This window comes from Pseudophryne corroboree, chromosome 1, assembly GCF_028390025.1.
Source record: "Pseudophryne corroboree isolate aPseCor3 chromosome 1, aPseCor3.hap2, whole genome shotgun sequence".
Taxonomy (NCBI): domain Eukaryota; kingdom Metazoa; phylum Chordata; class Amphibia; order Anura; family Myobatrachidae; genus Pseudophryne; species Pseudophryne corroboree.
This window is the reverse complement of record NC_086444.1, coordinates 148,391,595-148,412,935: the sequence shown is the minus strand read 5'-3', so window position 1 is coordinate 148,412,935 and position 21,341 is coordinate 148,391,595. Positions and strand designations below refer to the sequence as shown.

The window sequence follows — 21,341 nt, the reverse complement described above, 5'->3', positions numbered from 1 at the left end:
ACATCCTTAGGGGAACTTATATTTCACTGTGATTTTTAACCTACATACAGATATAATGTTACTCATGCACTAGCAGGTGGAGAATGTGAATGCTGTGGCTCCAAGGGACGAGACCAAACAATTGTTTTGTATAACCTTTTGGATATAAATTAAATTTCTCTAGCACCCATAAGGGATAGTGGTGGAATATAGTACGATGTGGTATAGACTGGGTCCAGAGGAGTCGGTGCACTTTAAATTTCTTCAACTGGGTGTGCTGGCTCCTCCCCTCTATGCCTCCCCCTCCCCACAGCCAGTTTAGAAAAAAGTGCCCTCAGGAGAGGATGCACATCTCTGCAGCTCCGGGGAGGTTTCTTCAGTTTCTTTTTAAATCTTTGTTATTTTCGGCATGCTGTTTGGGCAACAAAATACATGCACCGTGGGAGTTAGGGAGGAAACGGTCACCGGCCTTGCGAGGTGTCGGTGCCGCTTTCCCGCTGCAGGGCCACCGGCTGAGAGGTTGTTGTACAGCACGCCGCACACCCCTAACATTGCCCAAAGGTAACGTTTTTGCCCCGGTTCTTGGTGCTGCAAAAATGCAGGGGCTGCATACGGTACCTTCCTAGGGGGGAACCGCTATAGCCCCCTGTGTACACTGGCACACGGTTGTGAAAACAGGTAATTTATATTATGTTTTACACCATACACCAAAAGGAGACATTTGCCAGTATAAGTAAGTCTATAGCTCCGGCGCCATTGCAGGGGGCTGAGCAACCTCAGAGCGGGACCAGCGGCTTCTTGGCGCCTTCCTCTGCTTCCAGCAGCGGGCATACAGCTCCTCCAACACTCCAGATACATATAGGGGTGTTAGAAAGGAATAGAGCAGCTATTATACTTGTAAATAGAGTCCTCATGAGGAAAAAACACAGGTGTTCCACTGAGTCACAGCATAAAGTTACAGCCTGCAGTCTCCCTGAGTCTGCTAGGCTTGGTGTGATGGGCATTTTCTCTGGGTCTCCTACTTACACACCAATCAAGGGCAGACTTGCTTGTGCAGTGTCTGTGTGTTGTGTGAGTGTGTTGTCTTCTGTGAATATGGTAAATTCTCTCTCTCTCTCTCTCTCTCTCTCTCTCTCTCTCTCTCTCTCTCTCTCTCTCTCTCTCTCTCTCTCTCTCTCTCTCTCTCTCTCTCTCTCTCTCTCTCTCTCTCTCTCTCTCTCTCTCTCCTTCAGTCCTCTGTTTAGATCTTGAACCAGGGGCGCCTCAAACGCTGCACGAGGCACAGCAAAAAAGCCAGCAGCTGCAGGTTCCCAGGCACAAAGTACCAGTTCAGCTTCCACTAAGGCCTCAGCATGACTGTGCCCGCCCACCCCAAGGGAATCTCGTGATGGGAGCTCGGCTGTGTCACTTCAGCTGCATCTGGGAAAGTTCCTGCCAGGTCACCTGGGTACAGGACCTAATTTCTCAGGGCTACAAGCTTTTCGGTGCTCCTCCCCACTGATTTTTCAATTCAAGCTTAACCGCTTTAGAAGATACGCATGTTACACTGCAACACTGCAACTTATTCCAATACCAAGTAATTGTTCCAGTGCTGCTGCAACAACAGGGACAGGGTTACTGCTCCAACCTGTTCATGGTACCGAAACCGGACTGTTCGGTAAGGCCCATTTTGAATCTAAAATCCTTGAACCCTTACCTAAAAAAATGTAAGTTCAAGATGGAATCTTTGTGAGCAGTCATTGCGGGCCTGGAAGAACCGGGAGTTCATGGTCTCCCTGGATATAAGACTCCTCTTTCTTCATATCCCGATTTGGCCACCTCATCAGGCTTACCTGAGGTTTGCCCTGCTTGACGATCACTGCCAGTTCCAGACGCTACACTTCGGCTTGTCCTCAGCTCCGATGGTGTTCGCGAAGGTGATGGCGGAGATGATGTTCTAACTCCGGGTCCAGCGGGTCAATATTATTCCTTACCTGGATGTTCTCCTGATCAAAGCAAGATCCAGGGAGCTTTTATTGCTCCATATAGACCGCACTATCCAATTTCTGTCACACCATGGGTGGACCCTCAATTTACAGAAGTTCCACCTGGCGCCAACTCAGAGGCTCCTGTTCCTGGGAATGTTGCTGGATACTGTGGCCCAGAAAGTGTTACTCCCAGAGGACAAAGCGAGAACACTCCAGGAGATGGTCTGAATAGTTCTACGGCCTACTCGAATATCCATCCGTCTTTGCATAAGATTGCTGGGGGGAAATGGTAGCCTAACACGAGGAGAATCCAGTATGGAAGGTTCCATGCCAGAACATTTAAATTTGATCTACTGAAAAAGTGGTCCGGATCACATCTTCAGATGCACCGATTAATACGGTTGTCACCTCAAGCCAGGATTTCCCTCCTGTGGTGGCTACAGTACTCAAACCTTCTGGAAGGTCGAAGTTTAGGGTTTCAGTATTGGATCCTCCCTCACGACAGATGCGAGTCTGAGAGGATGGGGAGCTGTCGCACAGGGGGCTCAGTTCCAGGGCAGGTGGTCAGTCCACGAAGCCCTACTTCCGATCATCATTCTGGAACTTCAGGCGATCTACAGTTCTCAGCTTCAAGCCTCTCCTCTACTCTGGGATCATGCAATCCAGGTACAGTCGGACAGCACCACAGCATTGGTGTACATCAAACGACAAGGAGGGACAAAAAGCAGGGCCTGCATGCGAGAGGTGTTCAAGATGCTCCTCTGGGCAGAAAGAAATGCAAGAACAATGTCCACAATCTTCATTCCAGGAGTAGACAACTGGGAAGAGGATTTCCTGAGTCGTCACGATCTCCACCTAGGAGAGTGGGGGCTTCACCATCAGGTGTTTCAGCAGAACGCCCAGTGGGGCTGCCCACAAATAGACATGATGGCTTCTCAGCTCAACAAGAAGCTTCGTTGGTATTGCTCACGATCCAGGGACCCTCACTCGAGGACAGTAGATGCACTGACGTCGCAGTGGCCTTACCAGCTGGTCTACCGGTTTAGTCCGTTTCCATTGATCTCAAGAGTGCGCAAGCGAATCAGGAATCAAGGAGTCCAGGCAATTCTGATTGCCCCGGATTGGCCTCGGAGGGCTTGGTACGTGGATCCTTCTGGACATGTCCGTCGAAGACCCTTGGCCTCTTCCACTGAGAAGAGATCTTCTTCAACAAGGACCGTTCGTCTACCCGGACTTACGGCATGGAGGTTGAGGGAACATCCTAGCTCACAAGGGCCTTTCCAAAAAGGTTATTGCTACCATGGTGCACGCCAGGAAGCCTGTGATGACAAAACACTATCCTCATATCTGGAGGAGACATGTCGCTTGGTGTGAGGACCGCACATATCCGCCTGCGGAGTTTTACTTGGGACGGTTCCTCCGTTTCCTGCAGGCTGGTGTGGATAAGGGCTTGCGTCTGGGTTCCATTAAGGTCCAGATTTCAGCTCTCAATTTTTTTCCAGAAGAAATTGGCGGTATTGCCAGAAGTTCAGACCTTCTTGCAAGGGGTGCTTTACATTCAACCTCCTTTTGTGCTGCCCACGGCACCCTGGGACTTGAGTGTTGTGTTGGAATTTCTACAGTCCTCCTGGTTTGAACCTCTGACGACGGTAGAAGACAAGTACCTCGCGTGGAAGACGGTGGTGTTATTGGCCCTGTCTTCTGCTAGGCGTGTTTCAGAATTGGGGGCCCTATGGTGTAAAAACCCTTACTTGGTCTTTTATGAGGACAGAGTGGAGCTCAGGACTAGGCAGCAGTTCCTGCCGAAGGTCGTCTCTGCGTTCCACTTGAGTCAACTTATTGTGGTTCCGTCAAGCTCTGGCACTTCTGCTCCTCCGGAGGCATTGGATGCTGTGCGAGCCTTGACAATCTGTCAAGAGAACGGCTCGGATCAGGAAGACTGATTCCTTGTTCGTGCTATATGATGCGCAGAAAAACGGTTGCCCTGTTTCAGAGCAGTCCATTGCTCGTTGGCTTAGGCTTACTATACAACAGGCCTATATGTCGGCAGCCTTACCTATTCCACAGTCTCTGCAGGCCCACTCTACAAGGTCGGTGAGGTCTTCCTGTGCGGCTGCCCATGGAATCTCGGCCTTGCAACTATACCGAGCTGCTACCTGGTCAGGAAAGAACACCTTTTGAAGTTCTACAGGTTTGATACCCTGGCCAAAGGGTATTCCCAGTTTGGGCAGGCGGTGCTGCAGACGTCTCCGCACATTCCCGCCCATTCTGGAAGTATTGGGACATCCCCATCGTACTAGATTCCCCCAATATCCCTTATGGCTCTGCTTCTAGATTCCCCCAATATCCCTTTTGGATGCTAGAGAAAATAGGGTTTTAATTACCTACCGTTAAATCCTTTTCTCGTAGTCCATAAGGGATATTGGGCACACTCCTCAGTGCGTTGACTTTTCTGCAGCTTCTCTTTTCTAAGGTTACCTGTTCAGCTGTTGCTGTTTTGTTACCAGCCGTTGCTGGTCATTTTTATGTTAGAGGTGTGTAAATCTCACCACTCATTGTTTGAAGTATGTCCATTCTCCTTCGGGCACTATTTTACCTATAACTGCCTGTGGGAGCGGGCATAGAGGGGAGGAGCCAGCACACCCAGTTGAAAAAATTTAAAGTGCACTGGCTCCTTTGGACCCTGTCTTATACCCCATCGTACTAGATTCACCCAATATCCCTTATGGACTACGAGAAAAGGAATTACCAGTAGGTAATTAAAATCCTATTTTTTATTTAAAAACTTATTGCATTAGAGAAGTTTGCACCTTCTAGAAGTCTTTTATATATGCATATTTTATTATGTTGCTAAATATACAGTAGCTAAAAATCTGTGTAGGGATTTAATTCTGTTTTGTATTAAAAGCCTAATACAAAACTGCATAGAGGAAGTAGCACTTCTCCAAGGTTCCCAGTGTGTGCAGATGGATGTTGAAGTATTTGAGCAGCATAAGCAGATTTTAGTTCTGCTTGTACTTTTTGCACTGTGTATGATTTCAGCGTGATGGAACACTTTATAAACTTCACACGTCCACATACATCTTTCTGTTCATACATAATTCAGAACATGTTTGCAATTAAATGACTTTGAGGAGCATGAATTTACCTGTGTAGGGTCTGCACCTTACCTGTAGAGAGAGCTATAAATAGATATTGAGATATATAGATATATCTATCTATTATAGAGAGAGAGAGAGTGACCAATTAAGGAGCAAGTATTTTTTAAGCCAAATGTTTTTTCAATCTTGCATTTCAGGGGGAATTGAGTTAGCAGCGGGACTTACTGCAGGCTTTTATCTCCAGCGTTAAATGCACAGAGCTATTCAATTACCGGCACCTAGACCGGAGGGTGCACTTATTGTGGATTTCCGCTTTCTTCCCCATCCTGAGGTGCAAACAGAGACGTGTTATTGCTTCCTGGGCTATTCACTTAATTCACTTTCTTACCACCAGCAGTATTTGCATAGCTCCTGGCATTTGACCCAGGAACTATGGGTTTAGTGGACTCGCTTGCCTCACTTTTTTTTTTTTTTTTTGCCCTAGTTTGGCCTCCCCCTTCTACAGATTGTAAGCGGTCACGAGCAAGTCCCGCATATACTCTTACTTCCCTTTGTCACTGTTTTCTCCGCCATACTTAGTGGCCCTAGAACGTCCTGCTACGCCATCATTTAGGGTACAATTTAAAGCCAGCACTGACTAGTAGGACTATAGTGTGTGTAGATATAGATAGATAGATAGATATTATTTCATGTAGACATCCTGAATCAAGTGTAGAGCAAATAAAGTATAGCATTATTATTACAATGAGACAATGTTAATTTATGGAAGTATATTGAATACGAGTGTCACAATAGAATTGTTTTAACCAGTATAAACGTTATAATGACAGCTCAGATAAAAAAACAACAACAACAATAATAACAAAGGACTGAACATTTTGTTAGTCACAATGTTACATCATACTATAGAGCCATGAAGGGAGATGTCAAGTTGTACCACCTCCATCAGTGGAGTGAGATACCAGGTAGTGTTTTTAAGGCTGTGGTGTATTTGCCGTCTGGTATAAGGGGAGAGTGTCTCTATATGACTGCCACATCACGAAAAAAAAGCGCTCCACTTGTTTCTCTTTATCTTTTTATCTTGCAGTAGTATAGCTTCCACCCAGTCCATCCTTACCAAGAAATGTAGTTTGGTTAGGAATAAATTTGGTTAGGTATCTGTGGGGAAGTACTTTCAATCGAACCTTGTAAAATCGTTTTTTTGCCCATTCCAGTGTGAAAGGCACGAATGTTACTAGTTTGGCCTCTGCATATCTGCGCACAAGATACCAGAAGTACTGGAAAATGGGGCAAGCCAAAAGGCAATGATAGGTGTCTGCCTTGTCTTGATGACATTTTGGGCAGGAGTTAGTCTCCGGCGTTCCCATTTGAAAAATGCCTGAGTGGGGAGAAATACGTATTATGATAGACATCTTGATATAATTCTATTTACATGCTTGCTGGCAGTGGTTTCCGCGAGAACAGTAGGACCTTTTCCAGTGTGGGCATGGATAGTGCAGGAAAATGGGTCACCATTTGGACATACCTCCAGTTACCTCACTATGGTCCATATTGTTCCTTAGAAATGTGTAATGAATCGAGAGAGCTCTAGATTTAGGTATTGGATGTGTCAGGAGGCAGTCCAGTGTGCCGTTACAGTCCCCTCCTGAAAAGTGCTCGATCACGTGTGACACATAAACGGGCCTGCAAAAAAGCTAAGGGGTAAAGATGTATGGCCTAACCATGGCAAACTGTGAGGACACCTCTGCAAAGGCTAAGAGACGTTAGTTGTCCGTAGAGCCTAATGGGAACTTGTACTAAGCAGTGATAAAAGTGTAGAAGTTGCCCATGGAAACCAATCGGCTGCTCTGTATACTTTTTTCTCTGACATCCTAGTGGATGCTGGGAACTCCGTAAGGACCATGGGGAATAGCGGCTCCGCAGGAGACTGGGCACAAAAGTAAAGCTTTAGGACTACCTGGTGTGCACTGGCTCCTCCCCCTATGACCCTCCTCCAAGCCTCAGTTAGATTTTTGTGCCCGAACGAGAAGGGTGCACACTAGGGGCTCTCCTGAGCTGCTTAGTGAAAAGTTTAGTTTTAGGTTTTTTATTTTCAGTGAGACCTGCTGGCAACAGGCTCACTGCATCGAGGGACTAAGGGGAGAAGAAGCGAACTCACCTGCGTGCAGAGTGGATTGGGCTTCTTAGGCTACTGGACACCATTAGCTCCAGAGGGATCGAACACAGGCCCAGCCATGGAGTCCGGTCCCAGAGTCGCGCCGCCGGCCCCCTTACAGAGCCAGAAGCAAGAAGAGGTCCGGAAAATCGGCGGCAGAAGACATCCTGTCTTCACCAAGGTAGCGCACAGCACTGCAGCTGTGCGCCATTGCTCCTCGGCACACTTCACACTTCGGTCACTGAGGGTGCAGGGCGCTAGGGGGGGGCGCCCTGAGCAGCAATAAAAACCTTGGCTGGCGAAAATACATCACATATAGCCCCCAGGGCTATATGGATGAATTTTAACCCCTGCCAGATTACACTGAAAAACAGGAGAAAAGGCCGCCGAGAAAGGGGCGGAGCCTATCTCCTCAGCACACTGGCGCCATTTTCCCTCACAGCTCCGTTGGAGGGAAGCTCCCTGGCTCTCCCCTGCAGTCACTACACTACAGAAAGGGTTAAAAAAGAGAGGGGGGCACTAATTAGGCGCAGTATAAACAATACAGCAGCTATAAGGGGAAAAACACTTATATAAGGTTATCCCTGTATATATATAGCGCTCTGGTGTGTGCTGGCAAACTCTCCCTCTGTCTCCCCAAAGGGCTAGTGGGGTCCTGTCCTCTATCAGAGCATTCCCTGTGTGTGTGCTGTGTGTCGGTACGTTTGTGTCGACATGTATGAGGAGGAAAATGATGTGGAGGCGGAGCAAATTGCCTGTAATAGGGATGTCACCCCCTAGGGGGTCGACACCTGAGTGGATGAACTGTTGGAAGGAATTACATGACAGTGTCAGCTCTTTACAAAAGACAGTGATTGACATGAGACAGCCGGCTACTCAGCTTGTGCCTGTCCAGACGTCTCATAGGCCGTCAGGGGCTCTAAAGCGCCCGTTACCTCAGATGGCAAATACAGACGCCGACACGGATACTGACTCCAGTGTCGACGGTGAAGAGACAAATATGACTTCCAGTAGGGCCACACGTTACATGATTGAGGCAATGAATAATGTTTTACACATTTCTGATAATACGAGTACCACCAATAGGGGTATTATGTTCGGTGAGGAAAAACTACCTGTAGTTTTCCTGAATCTGAGAAATTAAATGAGGTGTGTGATGAAGCGTGGGTTTCCCCCGATAAAAAAACTAATTTCTAAACAGTTATTGGCATTATATCCTTTCCCGCCAGAGGTTAGGGTGCGTTGGGAAACACCCCCTAGGGTGGATAAAGCGCTCACACGCTTGTCAAAACAGGGGCTCTACCGTCTCCTGAGATGGCCGCCCTTAAGGGTCCTGCTGATAGAAAGCAGGAGGGTATCCTAAAATGTATTTACACAACATACTGGTGTTATACTGCGACCAGCAATCGCCTCAGCCTGGATGTGCAGTGCTGGGTTGGCGTGGTCGGATTCCCTGACTGAAAATATTGATACCCTAGATAGGGACAGTATATTATTGCCTATAGAGCATTTAAAAGATGCATTTCTATATATGTGTGATGCACAGCGGGATATTTGTCGACTGGCATCAAGAGTAAGTGCGCTGTCCATTTCTGCCAGAAGAGGGTTATGGACACGACAGTGGTCAGGTGATGCGGATTCCAAATGGCATATGGAAGTATTGCCTTATAAAGGGGAGGAGTTATTTGGGGTCGGTCTTTCAGACCTGGTGGCCACGGCAACAGCTGGGAAATCCACGTTTTTACCCCAGGTTGCCTCTCAACATAAGAAGACGCCGTATTATCAGGCGCAGTCCTTTCGTTCCCATAAGGGCAAGTGGGCAAAAGGTTCCTCATTTCTGCCCCGTGACAGAGGGAGAGGAAAAAGGCTGCAGAAATCAGCCAGTTCCCAGGAACAGAAGCCCTCTCCCGCCTCTGCCAAGCCCTCAGCATGACGCTGGGGCTTTACAAGCAGACAGGGAGGCAGTTTTGGAAGCCATTCACAAGCTGTATTCCCAGCAGGTGATAATCAAGGTACCCCTCCTGCAACAGGGAAAGAGGTATTATTCCACACTGTTGTGGTACCGAAGCCGGACGGCTCGGTGAGACCGATTTTAAATCTAAAATCTTTGAACACTTACATACAGAGGTTCAAATTCAAGAGAAGGGGACTACATGGTGTCTCTGGACATCAAGGATGCTTACCTTCATGTCCCAATTTACCCTTCTCACCAAGGGTACCTCAGGTTTGTGGTACAGAACTGTCACTATCAGTTTCAGACGCTGCCGTTGGATGGTCCACGGCACCCCGGGTCTTTACCAAGGTAATGGCCGAAATGATACTCCTTCGAAGGAAGGGAGTTTTAGTTATCCCTTACTTGGACGATCTCCTGATAAGGGTAAGATCCAGGGAACAGTTGGAGGTCGGTGTAGCACTATCTCAGGTAGTGTTGCGACAGCACGGTTGGATTCTCAATATTCCAAAATCGCAGCTGGTTCCGACGACTCGTTTTCTGTTCCTAGGGATGATTCTGGACACAGTCCAGAAAAAGGTGTTTCTCCCGGAGGAGAAAGCCAGGGAGTTATCCGAGCTAGTCAGGAACCTCCTAAAACCGAGCCAAGTCTCAGTGCATCAATGCACAAGGGTTCTGGGAAAAATGGTGGCTTCCTACGAAGCAAGCCCATTCGGCAGATTCCACGCAAGAACTTTCCAGTGGGACCTGCTGGACAAATGGTCGGGGTTGCATCTTCGGATGCATCAGCGGATAACCCGGTCACCAAGGACAAGGGTGTCCCTCCTGTGGTGGTTGCAGAGTGCTCATCTTCTAGAGGGCCGCAGATTCGGCATTCAGGACTGGGTCCTGGTGACCACGGATGCCAGCCTGCGAGGCTGGGGAGCAGTCACACAGGGAAGAAATTTCCAGGGCTTATGGTCAAGCCTGGAGACATCACTTCACATAAATATCCTGGTGCTAAGAGCCATTTACAATGCTCTAAGCTTAGCAAGACCTCTGCTTCAAGGTCAGCCGGGTTGATCCAGTCGGACAACATCACGGCAGTCACCCACGTAAACAGACAGGGTGGCACAAGAAGCAGTCAATGGCAGAAGCTGCAAGGATTCTTCGCTGGGCGGAAAATCATGTGATGGCACTGTCAGCAGTATTCATTCCGGGAGTGGACAACTGGGAAGCAGACTTCCTCAGCAGACACGACCTCCACCCGGGAGAATGGGGACTTCACCCAGAAGTCTTCCACATGATTATAAACCGTTGGGTAAAACCAAAGGTGGACATGATGGCGTCCCGCCTCAACAAAAAACTCGACAGGTATTGCGCCAGGTCAAGGGACCCTCAGGCAATAGCTGTAGACGCTCTGGTAACACCGTGGGTGTACCAGTCAGTGTATGTTTTCCCTCCTCTGCCTCTCATACCCAAGGTACTGAGAATTATAAGATGGAGAGGAGTAAGAACTATATTCGTGGCTCCGGATTGGCCAAGAAGGACTTGGTACCCGGAACTTCAAGAGAGGCTCACGGAGGATCCGTGGCCTCTACCTCTAAGAAGGGACCTGCTCCAGCAAGGACCCTGTCTGTTCCAAGACTTACCGCGGCTGCGTTTGACGGCATGGCGGTTGAACGCCGGATCCTGAAGAAAAAAGGCATTCCGGATGAAGTCATCCCTATCCTGATCAAAGCCAGGAAGGATGTAACCGCAAAACATTATCACCGCATTTGGCGAAAATATGTTGCGTGGTGCGAGGCCAGTAAGGCCCGACGGAGGAATTTCAACTGGGTCGATTCCTACATTTCCTGCAAACAGGAGTGTCTATGGGCCTGAAATTGGGGTCCATTAAGGTTAAAATTTCGGCCCTGTCAATTTTCTTCCAGAAAGAACTAGCTTCAGTCCCTGAAGTGCAGACGTTTGTAAAAGGGGTACTGCATATACAGCCTCCTTTTGTGCCTCCAGTGGCACCTTGGAATCTCAATGTAGTTTTTGGGTTCCAAAAGTCACATTGGTTTGAACCACTTAAAGATGTTGGCCCTGGCCTGGGCCAGGCGCGTGTCAGAATTGGCGGCTTTATTCTGTAAAAGCCCTTATCTGATTTTTCCATACGGGCAGGGCGGAATTGAGGACTCGTCCTCGGTTTCTCCCTAAGGTGGTTTCAGCGTTTCACCTGAACCAACCTATTGTGGTGCCTGCGGCTACTAGGGACTTGGAGGACTCCAAGTTGCTAGACGTTGTCAGGGCCCTGAAAATATGTTTCCAGGACGGCTGGAGTCAGAAAATCTGACTCGCTGTTTATCCTGTATGCACCCAACAAGCTGGGTGCTCCTGCTTCTAAGCAGACTATTGCTCGTTGGATTTGTAGTACAATTCAGCTTGCACATTCTGTGGCAGGCCTGCCACAGCCAAAATCTGTAAAAGCCCATTCCACACGGAAAGTGGGCTCATCTTGGGCGGCTGCCCGAGGGGTCTCGGCTTTACAACTTTGCCGAGCAGCTACTTGGTCAGGGGCAAACACGTTTTGCTAAATTCTACAAATTTGATACCCTGGCGGAGGAGGACCTGGAGTTCTCTCATTCGGTGCTGCAGAGTCATCCGCACTCTCCCGCCCGTTTGGGAGCTTTGGTATAATCCCCATGGTCCTTACGGAGTTCCCAGCATCCACTAGGACGTCAGAGAAAATAAGAATTTACTTACCGATAATTCTATTTCTCGTAGTCCGTAGTGGATGCTGGGCGCCCATCCCAAGTGCGGATTGTCTGCAATACTTGTACATAGTTATTGTTAACTAAATCGGGTTATTGTTGTAGTGAGCCATCTTTTCTAGAGGCTCCTCTGTTATCATACTGTTAACTGGGTTTAGATCACAAGTTATACGGTGTGGCTGGTATGAGTCTTACCCGGGATTCAAAATCCTTCCTTATTGTGTACGCTCGTCCGGGCACAGTATCCTAACTGAGGCTTGGAGGAGGGTCATAGGGGGAGGAGCCAGTGCACACCAGGTAGTCCTAAAGCTTTACTTTTGTGCCCAGTCTCCTGCGGAGCCGCTATTCCACATGGTCCTTACGGAGTTCCCAGCATCCACTACGGACTACGAGAAATAGAATTATCGGTAAGTAAATTCTTATTTTTTATAGTTTGCAAATTATAAATGTTACATCAATGTTGATTGGTTGCCTTGGCCAACTTCTCCACGTTTATCACTGCTTAGTACATCTTCCCCTTAGGACCTAATACCAGTAATCCCTGACAATCTCCAACTTGTCTATATCTTAATGCTGTGCCCTTTATATCCTGCTACAGTTGCACTATATCTGTATATTTACTCAAAGGTGCGGTGGACTATTTATGCCCTATAAATAAAGGTTAATTATCATACTTCAAGCCTTATATGTTGGTCTATCGGGGGTATTGAGTTAGTCTCGGGGTTTACCCCGTGGCTAATTAGCAGTGCCAGAGCAATCGAATTAGCGTGTTACCTGTGCGTGAATGCCAATGTCTGACAGAACCTCGCACGGCAAAATTGGGGCTTCATGCACATGAAAAATACATTGATTCTGCAGTTTTAGGCGCTGTTCCATTAACTAGCCAGCAATTAGCTGCGGGGTTAATTGAATACTCCCTTATATGTGCAAAACTTGTCTGCATGTGCTTAAATTCTAGTGGGGCATTTGATATTGTTTAATGATCCACCTCAATATGATTCTAATTTTTGGAATTGAGTGCTCTTGCAGGTATCCGCTTACACTAGATGTACACTTCTACGTAAAGCACAAATGTATTTTTGGTACACTATCATTCTTTAAATCAATGCGTGTGGGTTTTTTTTTTTCTCTTTAGTTCCTGATGAATCAGAGATCAGAGGCAACATATATACTCGGCTTACTCCAAAAACACTTCTACACTAGGCTGTGTAAGTGACTAAACCATACTGTACATATATAATGTTTCCTTTATGAAGTCTTATGTGTTCTTTACCCCTACTTGATCTTATATAATATAGTGTATTGAATTTTTGGAAGTTTGCTTTCCTCATTGAATAATTGATGTTAAGAAAATAAAAACGGGTAAAAAAGTGTAATAGTGAGTCTATGGTGCTGTGTAGATCAGTTGTCATTATGACAAGTGGGTTTAAGCTGCATTCTCCATGTGTTTTACTTTAACTAGTTTAAACTTCGCTGCTCCTCTGAAGACCTTTGTATAAAGCGGTCATTGAGCCCTTGATAAAACGACTTGTGCGCTACTGCCCTTTATAATGTGTTGCTGGTGTATATATTACCAAAATAAAACTTGGCTGGCCACGCCTTCTGTCGGATTTGTTCTATTCTGTAAATATATATATATATTTGAAGCTTACCGATAAGTCTTCTGTTATTAGACTAGACTACATTGACATTACATTTGTGTTAGATTCTTTGGTAATGATCTGTATGTTCTATTTCAGCATACATTGAAAGACCTCAACTAATCAGAGCAAAAGTGCCAATTGTAAAGTTCAGGGACAAAGTCAGGTAAAGTCTGGTCCCGCGCTATGTTCGAGTTGTTGTTGTTGTTGTTGTTGTTGTTGTTATAGCATTCTAACGTACAAATCTGTTTTATATGAGTTTGTGATGGCTGCACATTCCCAATCAGGGAAACCGCATTCAGAAGCTGATTTTACTGAAATGCATCTTTCCCTGAATCTTTCATATAGCGTTCAATTTGGCCGTGTACTGCAAGGTAGTGCAGCTGATTTGCCATCATGGAAGCGATCTCCATTTACAGCCTGAAGTCAACTGAATACGGTTGGGTGTATCGGACAGATCTTAAAACCATGGGATATATTCAATTGAAGTCGGATCCATTCCGACATTCATTTGTCGGAATGGATCCGACCTGGGCTATTCAATGACCTCTCAATTCGACTTTTAAAAGAGTCGAATTGAGATGCGGGAGGGGAGACTGGGGAGAGCCGCGGGCAGACGGGCGACTGCTCTCCCCCGTCTGCCCGCGGCTCTCCCCCTTTCCCCTGTCTCTCTGCCTCTCCCCGTCCCTGCATCACAGCCGCCGCTCACTGCAGCGTCCACCCGGCTCCAAGCGAGGTGTCGGAGCCGGGTGGATGCTGCTGTGAGCGGCGGCTGTGACATCCTCCGGCGTTGCTCTTCTCCCTTGTCTCCGGCTTTGCTCTCCCCATCTCACTTCGACATTTTTTTTAAAGTCGAATTGAGATGGTCGAAAAGGGGGCCAAAACCGTTTTCGACACAAGCACGTGGATCGGCAGCTATTCCGCCGATCCACGTGCTTTTCGACAAGTCGAATTCCTCGACTTGTCGAAAAACTTGGGGTTAGATTGAACAGATCGGAACCCCTTCCGACCTAAAAAAAAGTCGAAAACTGACGTCTTTTCGACAGACCGCAGCTTTCGACTTCAGTTGAATTTACCCCCAAATGTTCTGGACTGTTTTACAACCATTTATAGACTGTGACCCATCATTGTTCATTACCATGTACTCATTGATAATCACTCAAAATAGTAGTTTGGTCATCTGGTTTATACACCGGAAGCTCCTTATGTTAGGGAAACTGCTTTTCTAATACAAGTTATATCCTAAACCAGCTTCCATATATAATTTAATGGCAGATATGAACAATTTTGTCTGCCTGTTTTTGTTCTCGAACGGGTTTCATTATTCCTGGCTGAAAAGACAGGTTGTTGAATGTTCTTGCGATGCTTGGCACATGAGAAATGGAAGTGCGAACAAGCATTACCTACATTTTAAATGGCAGCAAAATTTCTCAGTGTTTTCTTAACTGGGGGAAATGCAGTAGTATAATCACTAATGTAGCCCCAAAGGTAGGCATAATGAGAAACATGGCTGCAGAAGTCGAGCTTTGGGGGAGATTCAGTTGCCGGCAAAGTGTTTAAACGCCAACAACAGCAGCCTGACTCGCATCCTTTGCCCTGCCATTTTGCACCCTGATTCGCCAAGCAATACTCATTACCCTATGGGGCAACGAACAGTTTTGTGCGAGATCACGCTGCTAAGTGTGGCGGGTGTTGCATCGATTCGTCCAGCAGTTGAATCCCACCCTTGGGGTGGTGGCACATTGGCACTTTGAAGTCTAGCGCTAAAACATGTAATAGGGTGTGAGAATCAAAGTGAGAGATTTTGTGAGAGCTCTTCTGTTTTTTTTTTTTTTTTTTTCAGAGTAGCAATCATTTATATGGCAAAATCATGTTGATTTTGCCATGTAAATGATTGCCATTAAAACCCCCCACAAAAAGCAGGAGAACTCTCACAAAATCTCACTTTGATTTTCACACCCTATTACATTCCCCCCATTCATAGTGTCTGTTGTGCTCTATCACTCCTGTGGTGTCCAGTTGGTGTGAATGGTTAAGGCTCAAACTCTGTCACACAGGAGAGTGTTTGAGTGTTTTTAAATGTAATCAATCCGGTGTCTGTGGTGGAGCATTCCTAGTTGGAAAATTTGTAGTGTTCAAAGTCCCTACGTGACACTAGTGTATGCAATGTTTTGTCAGCTGAAGTTCATGTGAATCCTCCTTTCCCATTCACTGCTGTGGGTCATTAGTGTATCTTCAGCGCCCTCGCTGGAAAAGTTCAGTATCCTAAATGCCTGTGTGGCCAGCCTTAATGACAAAACATGTAATAGAGGTAAACTGGTGAGTTTGGTGTGGTTTAGAACCTGCCATAGATTGATGGTGGGTTCTGTTCCAAAATTACTATTTACTGAAAGTTCATTTTTACTATATAAATAGAACCCTCCAATGATCTCTAGAGTTTCTAAAGCCTGATACCACCACAGTCCTGCCATGGTATGCAAGATCGCATAGATCCCCAAGATCTGTGTAGGCTTGTATTGTTTTAAAATATCTTCAACAATGCTTAAACGTGTGGAGATTATGCACTATTTCTTCACGATCCCTGCATAATTTAGCCTGGGCAGGTAGTGAAAAATGAGGTAGACAAACAATGTGGGTTCCCCCCATTTTATACTAACAAGCACTAGGCTAAAACAGCCAGGGCTGGTTACACTATAGCAGGGAGACTTGCAAGGTGCGGTCCCCCTTCCATATTGTTGTTCAGCGCTAGACTGCTCAGGGCTGGAATCCCTAGGAAAGTGGGGACTCCCTAAAAAATGGTGTCTCCCTCACGAAGGATAACCAGAGCTCTTCTCTGTACCCCTGGTGCTGGTGGGTAATTTTTAAATTATATTAATATTATTCTTTTCAGGTGGACTAGTAGTACCAGCAAGCCTGCCAGAGCATGATGACACCTCTGGGAGCTCTTTTGAGAATGAGAGTTCACCATCAGAGACACTCTATAGCAGGGGTGGGGAGACTCCGGCCTGCGTGTTGTGTATGGCCCGCAAAGCCGTTTTTTCCGGCCCACCCGCTCAGTCCGGCGGCGGCCTGTCTAAGCTGTCAGGGCAGGGAGGAGAACGCAGCTACTATGTCCGGCAGCGGCAGGTAGGATCTCAAACCAGCCGCCGGGTTCGTGAGCCAATCAGGAGCCGCTGCTGCCGGTCCACGGGCTCTGGCTCACGAACCGGCGGGTGGTTTGAGGTCCTACACGCCGCTGCCACCTGACATAACCGCGCTCTCCTCCCTGCCCTGATCCGACAGCTGAGACACCCCGCCAGACGGAGCAGCGGTGAGCGGTCTGGCACTGTGGGGGCATTTGTGTACCTGGCACTGCATTATTGGGGGCATATGTGTATCATGTCCCATTTTAATTGGCCACACCCATTTTTTGGCACACGCCTTCGGTCCTCGCATTCAGTACCTCCTAAGGAGCATAACTACTGGGGAGGGAGGGGGGGGGGGGGAGGGTAATTTTTAAGTTGGTAATTTTTGTATGGCCCCTAAAGGATTTTTATAACTATCCAAATGGCCCTTGGTAGAACAAAGGTTCCCCATCCATGCTCTATAGGAATGAATGGGACCACGCACATTGGTCAGAACGCGACAGTTCCCATACTCTGACCAATCAGTACTGCCCATACAGGATCTGTATGGATCCCGGCGGTCAGGAGCCCGACAGCTGGAATCACGGCAGCGAGCCCAGTGTGTCCCTCGCGGGCTCGCTGTGCTCGCCACGCTTCGGGCCTGGTGGCAACTTCCAGCATTTTCCCCGGTTGTCAGGATTCCGGCATCCGTATCCTGACAGCCGGTAATTTAACTGCATCCCGTCCATACATTCCTTTTAAGAGCGCCCTTGGGACTGATCAAAATTATTGTAACTTACCAACATAGCAGTTGAAAATGTCTTATTGAAGGGATTCTCCACCCAAAACATTGTATGTAATCGCTTTGGGGAAAGGTATTAGTAGTATCCATATTTTTGCTTTCCCCTAAATGACCCATTAAAAAGTTGGAACCTCTGCTTACCCATGATGCCTGTCACACAATACAGCACTTTGACTAAATAAAGATAAGCCACAGTAGCTGACTGTTTTAAAGTTGCATTTAAGGTAATGCCTCGACTTATATTTTTCATAGGGTTGTGAAATGTGAAGTGTAAGTTTAATGTGTGCAGGTTACTGCCCTGGCCCCTGCATAGCAAACACAGCTCCAGCACTGTGAAAGTGTCTCTGACAGTATGCTGAGATGTATGTTATTAATGCTCTATATAGCAACCTCTGTTTTTAGAGATCCTTCCAATTGGTTCTAGGTATACATGAGTCTCTTGTAATAGATGCAGTATTATAATTGTTTTCTCAAATGTCAAACGGTGCCTTTTGTTTCTCTTGTTAGTGGTGTGGATTTTGATTTGAATGTGAACAATGTCGTGGGAATCAGAAATACATTCCTTCTCCGAAGCTATGCATACCGTAAGTTCTCCCTCACTTTGAAGATGGATAGCAGTACGAAGAGTATAGGATACCTAACATTTTAAAGTGATTCTTACAGATAAGTGTAACAGTTTTACTTCCCGTGTGTACAGACAGGACTTTCCCTCAGGAAGCAACTATCTGGTACAGGTGGGATACCGATTACTATGCAAAAGAGGGAACATTGCCAAATATAGTTTAGGGCCAGAGGAAGAAGGGCACTTTTAGTTTAGGGCCAGAGGAAGAAGGGCACTTCTAGCTTAGGACCAGAGAAAGAAGTAGGTGCACTCCTTGTTTAGGGCCAGAGGAAGACGGGCACTTCTAGTTTAGGGCCAGAGAAAGAAGTAGGTGCACTCCTTGTTTAGGGCCAGAGGAAGAAGTAAGTGCACTCCTTGTTTAGGGCCAGGGGAAGAAGTAGGTGCACTCCTTGTTTAGGGCCAGAGGAAGAAGTAAGTGCACTCCTTGTTTAGGGCCAGGGGAAGAAGTAGGTGCACTCCTTGTTTAGGGCCAGAGGAAGAAGTAAGTGCACTCCTTGTTTAGGGCCAGGGGAAGAAGTAGGTGCACTCCTTGTTTAGGGCCAGAGGAAGAAAGTTAATTTCTTTTTCATCCACTAGGGGTCACTGGAGTACTCTTGGGATATGGACGGCTTCCGTAGGAAACAACAGGGCACTGAATATTTAAATTTAGAACACTCCACCCCTCCATATCCCCGAGTACCTCAGTGCTTTTTCTGTGCTCGAAGTAGCAACAGGTCTGTGGCTAGGTCCACAATTCTTTTGAATATTTTTTTTTTTTTTTAGTGAATATTTTTTCTTTTTCATACACATCCCTTTCCCCCTTCCAAAAGGCAGGGTCAGGGATAGTGCAAGCTGCTAATAGCAGCTGTGGCGTGTCGGTCCTCACTGAATGAGCACCCTCACAGCCAGACAGACCTCCTGCACACAGGCTGGCCGGTGCTTGCAGAGAAGCCCCGTCGGAGCCTCGCCACAGCAGCAGGAGTCAAGGTATGTGGAACGGGGCGGTCAGCTCCCGCTGCCGCCCCGCTGTGTGGGGACATTGTACGCTGACGCCGAGTCCCTCTACAGACGCCCGCCGCCGCTGCTGCTCCGGCCCCCACCGCTGCTCCGGCCGCTGCTCAGAGCGCTTCAAGACGCGCTCCCCGCTGTCTGTCCCTGCGCGTCCCGCTACCCGGCTTCCACTGGCGGTCCCACACGCTGCCCGCCCGCACTGCATCCGCAACGTAGTACAGGGGGGTGGGGGGGGGGCGGCATTACAGCACTGTGATATACTGCTCAGTGAGAACTACTAACAGATGCAATCAGCGGCATGAGGGGGGATAACCAGCAGTATGCTAGGCTGCAGGGTTAATTACACAGGATAGATGTCACTTTAAAGGCTGGTAACCTACACTGTGATTATATGTGTAAGCATGGCAGCCATTTTAACCATGCTTCCTGTGTCTTCCTGCTGTGATTCCAGAACGTTCCAGTACTACATCTCTACTCCACCGGAGGCGCAGGGGTGTTAGTGGGAATTTGGGATCACATTTCATAGTACTGGCCACGTGTACTGCACTTGGCCAGATATATATATAGACACCTTTGTACTATTTTACTGAGTCGTGCAAGTATCTGTTTTTTGTGTATTGTATTGTCTGTCGCCATAATGAGTAAGGCACCAGCCAAAATTAAAAAGCATAATTGCAAAGTCTGTAGCAGTGTGTTACCGGATGGATCTACCACATGTACAGTATGTTTTGTGGATTCGGTTCCGAATAAAATTTCTGCTCCGGTTTTAAAGCCAATTTCCTCCCCGGACCCTCCATGGGAAATGCTAGCCAATGTACTGGCTGGGTTGCAATCAGAATTGACCGCCGCTCGTCAAGAGCGGGAAACGGCAAGATCTGAGTCTACGGTGAGACCGCCAGAACTACCGGAGGGGTCTCAGCCTTGCGAAAGGTCCAAATCCATTTTGGGTAGACGGGATAAATTTCATATGTCTTATGATTTACCAGTTTCTGCTATGTTGCATTCTGACGATTCCATGCCAGACCTCACGGCACAAGATGAGGGTGAGGAGGGCGAAGTGGAGTCAGATAGTGAGGATTTTAACAGCTCAGGTATTGATAATCTCATCAGAGCGGTGCGTCAGTCTCTCAAGTTTACAGAAACTGAGGAGCCTCTCACAAATGATCAGGTCGTATTTACTAAACGACAGAGAACTAGAGAATAAGATGTTAGTAGAAACACGACAGACTCCAGATAAACGGTTTTCTATACCTCGCAGATTTAAGTCTAGTTACCCGTTTCCAGACTCTGTAACATGTACATGGGAGAATCCACCAATAGTTGATTCGTCAGTGTTGAAGCTTACAAAGAAATTAACCATACCAGTGCCAGCGGCTACTACGCTTAAAGACCCTTCAGATCGAAAAATAGAAACTATGCTAAAGTCCATGTATTTAGCAGCAGGAGTGCTGTTGAGACCTGGCTTGGTTGGTATCTGGGTCACTAAGGCGCTCATAGTATGGATAACAGAACTCAAGTCTGCCCTACATGACGAACACCTTATACTTCTTGCTGATCAAATGTGTGAGGCTGCGGAGTATCTCTGTACAGCTTCTACTGACGTCTGTCAGCTCACTTCTTGTATTTCATCGTCGTTAGTTACGGCACGACGAGCACTCTGGCTGCGTTCTTGGCAAGCGGAGGCAGAGGTCAAACGAGGTATAGAGGCATTACCTTAGAATGGCAAGAAGTTGTTTGGTCCTGAATTGGACACATGGATTTCTGAGGCTACGGGAGGAAAGTCGGTTTTCTTACCATTGCCTCCACCGGTACCAAGAAGGAGGTACTGTGGACCTTCGTTCAAATCCTTTAGACCTCAGTCCTTTCGAAGACGTGGTAGAGGAACAGCCACGCCTGGTAGACGTGGTTTCCAACAAACCAACACAAGTCGTCAGGACGCTAAAGTTACCGACAAGCCAGTGGCATGACGGGCTACCAGCCCATCTCGGTTCTCCGATTGTGGGAGCACGCCTTCAGACGTTCCATTTGGCGTGGTTCCAGACATCCGCGGATGGGTGGATCCGCAATTTAGTGTTAAGAGGTTACAAAATAGAGTTAGACTGTCTTCCGCCACTGCGGTTTTTCAAGACAGGACTGCCTCTGTCGGACGACAAGAGGGCGGTTCTGCAAATTGCCATTCACTCCCTACTGGTTTCAGCAGTTTTGATTCCGGTCCCTGTACACCAACAGGGTCAGGGTTATTATTCCAGTCTGTTTGTGGTACCGAAGCCGGATGGCTCAGTCAGGCCAATATTG

The 21,341-nt window shown here is 47.3% G+C and overlaps 1 protein-coding gene across 2 annotated transcripts in view; it reads left to right on the top strand.

Annotated features, from left to right (window-relative positions):
- TENT2 (terminal nucleotidyltransferase 2) overlaps positions 1 to 21,341 on the top strand; it is a 144,832-nt gene that overhangs the window by 56,457 nt on the left and 67,034 nt on the right. For both annotated transcript variants that reach the window (XM_063963497.1, XM_063963501.1), the window contains 3 exons: positions 13,024 to 13,096; positions 13,628 to 13,694; positions 17,942 to 18,018. In XM_063963497.1, the coding sequence (XP_063819567.1) occupies positions 13,024 to 13,096; positions 13,628 to 13,694; positions 17,942 to 18,018 (217 nt within the window). The remainder of the gene's footprint in view (positions 1 to 13,023; positions 13,097 to 13,627; positions 13,695 to 17,941; positions 18,019 to 21,341) is intronic.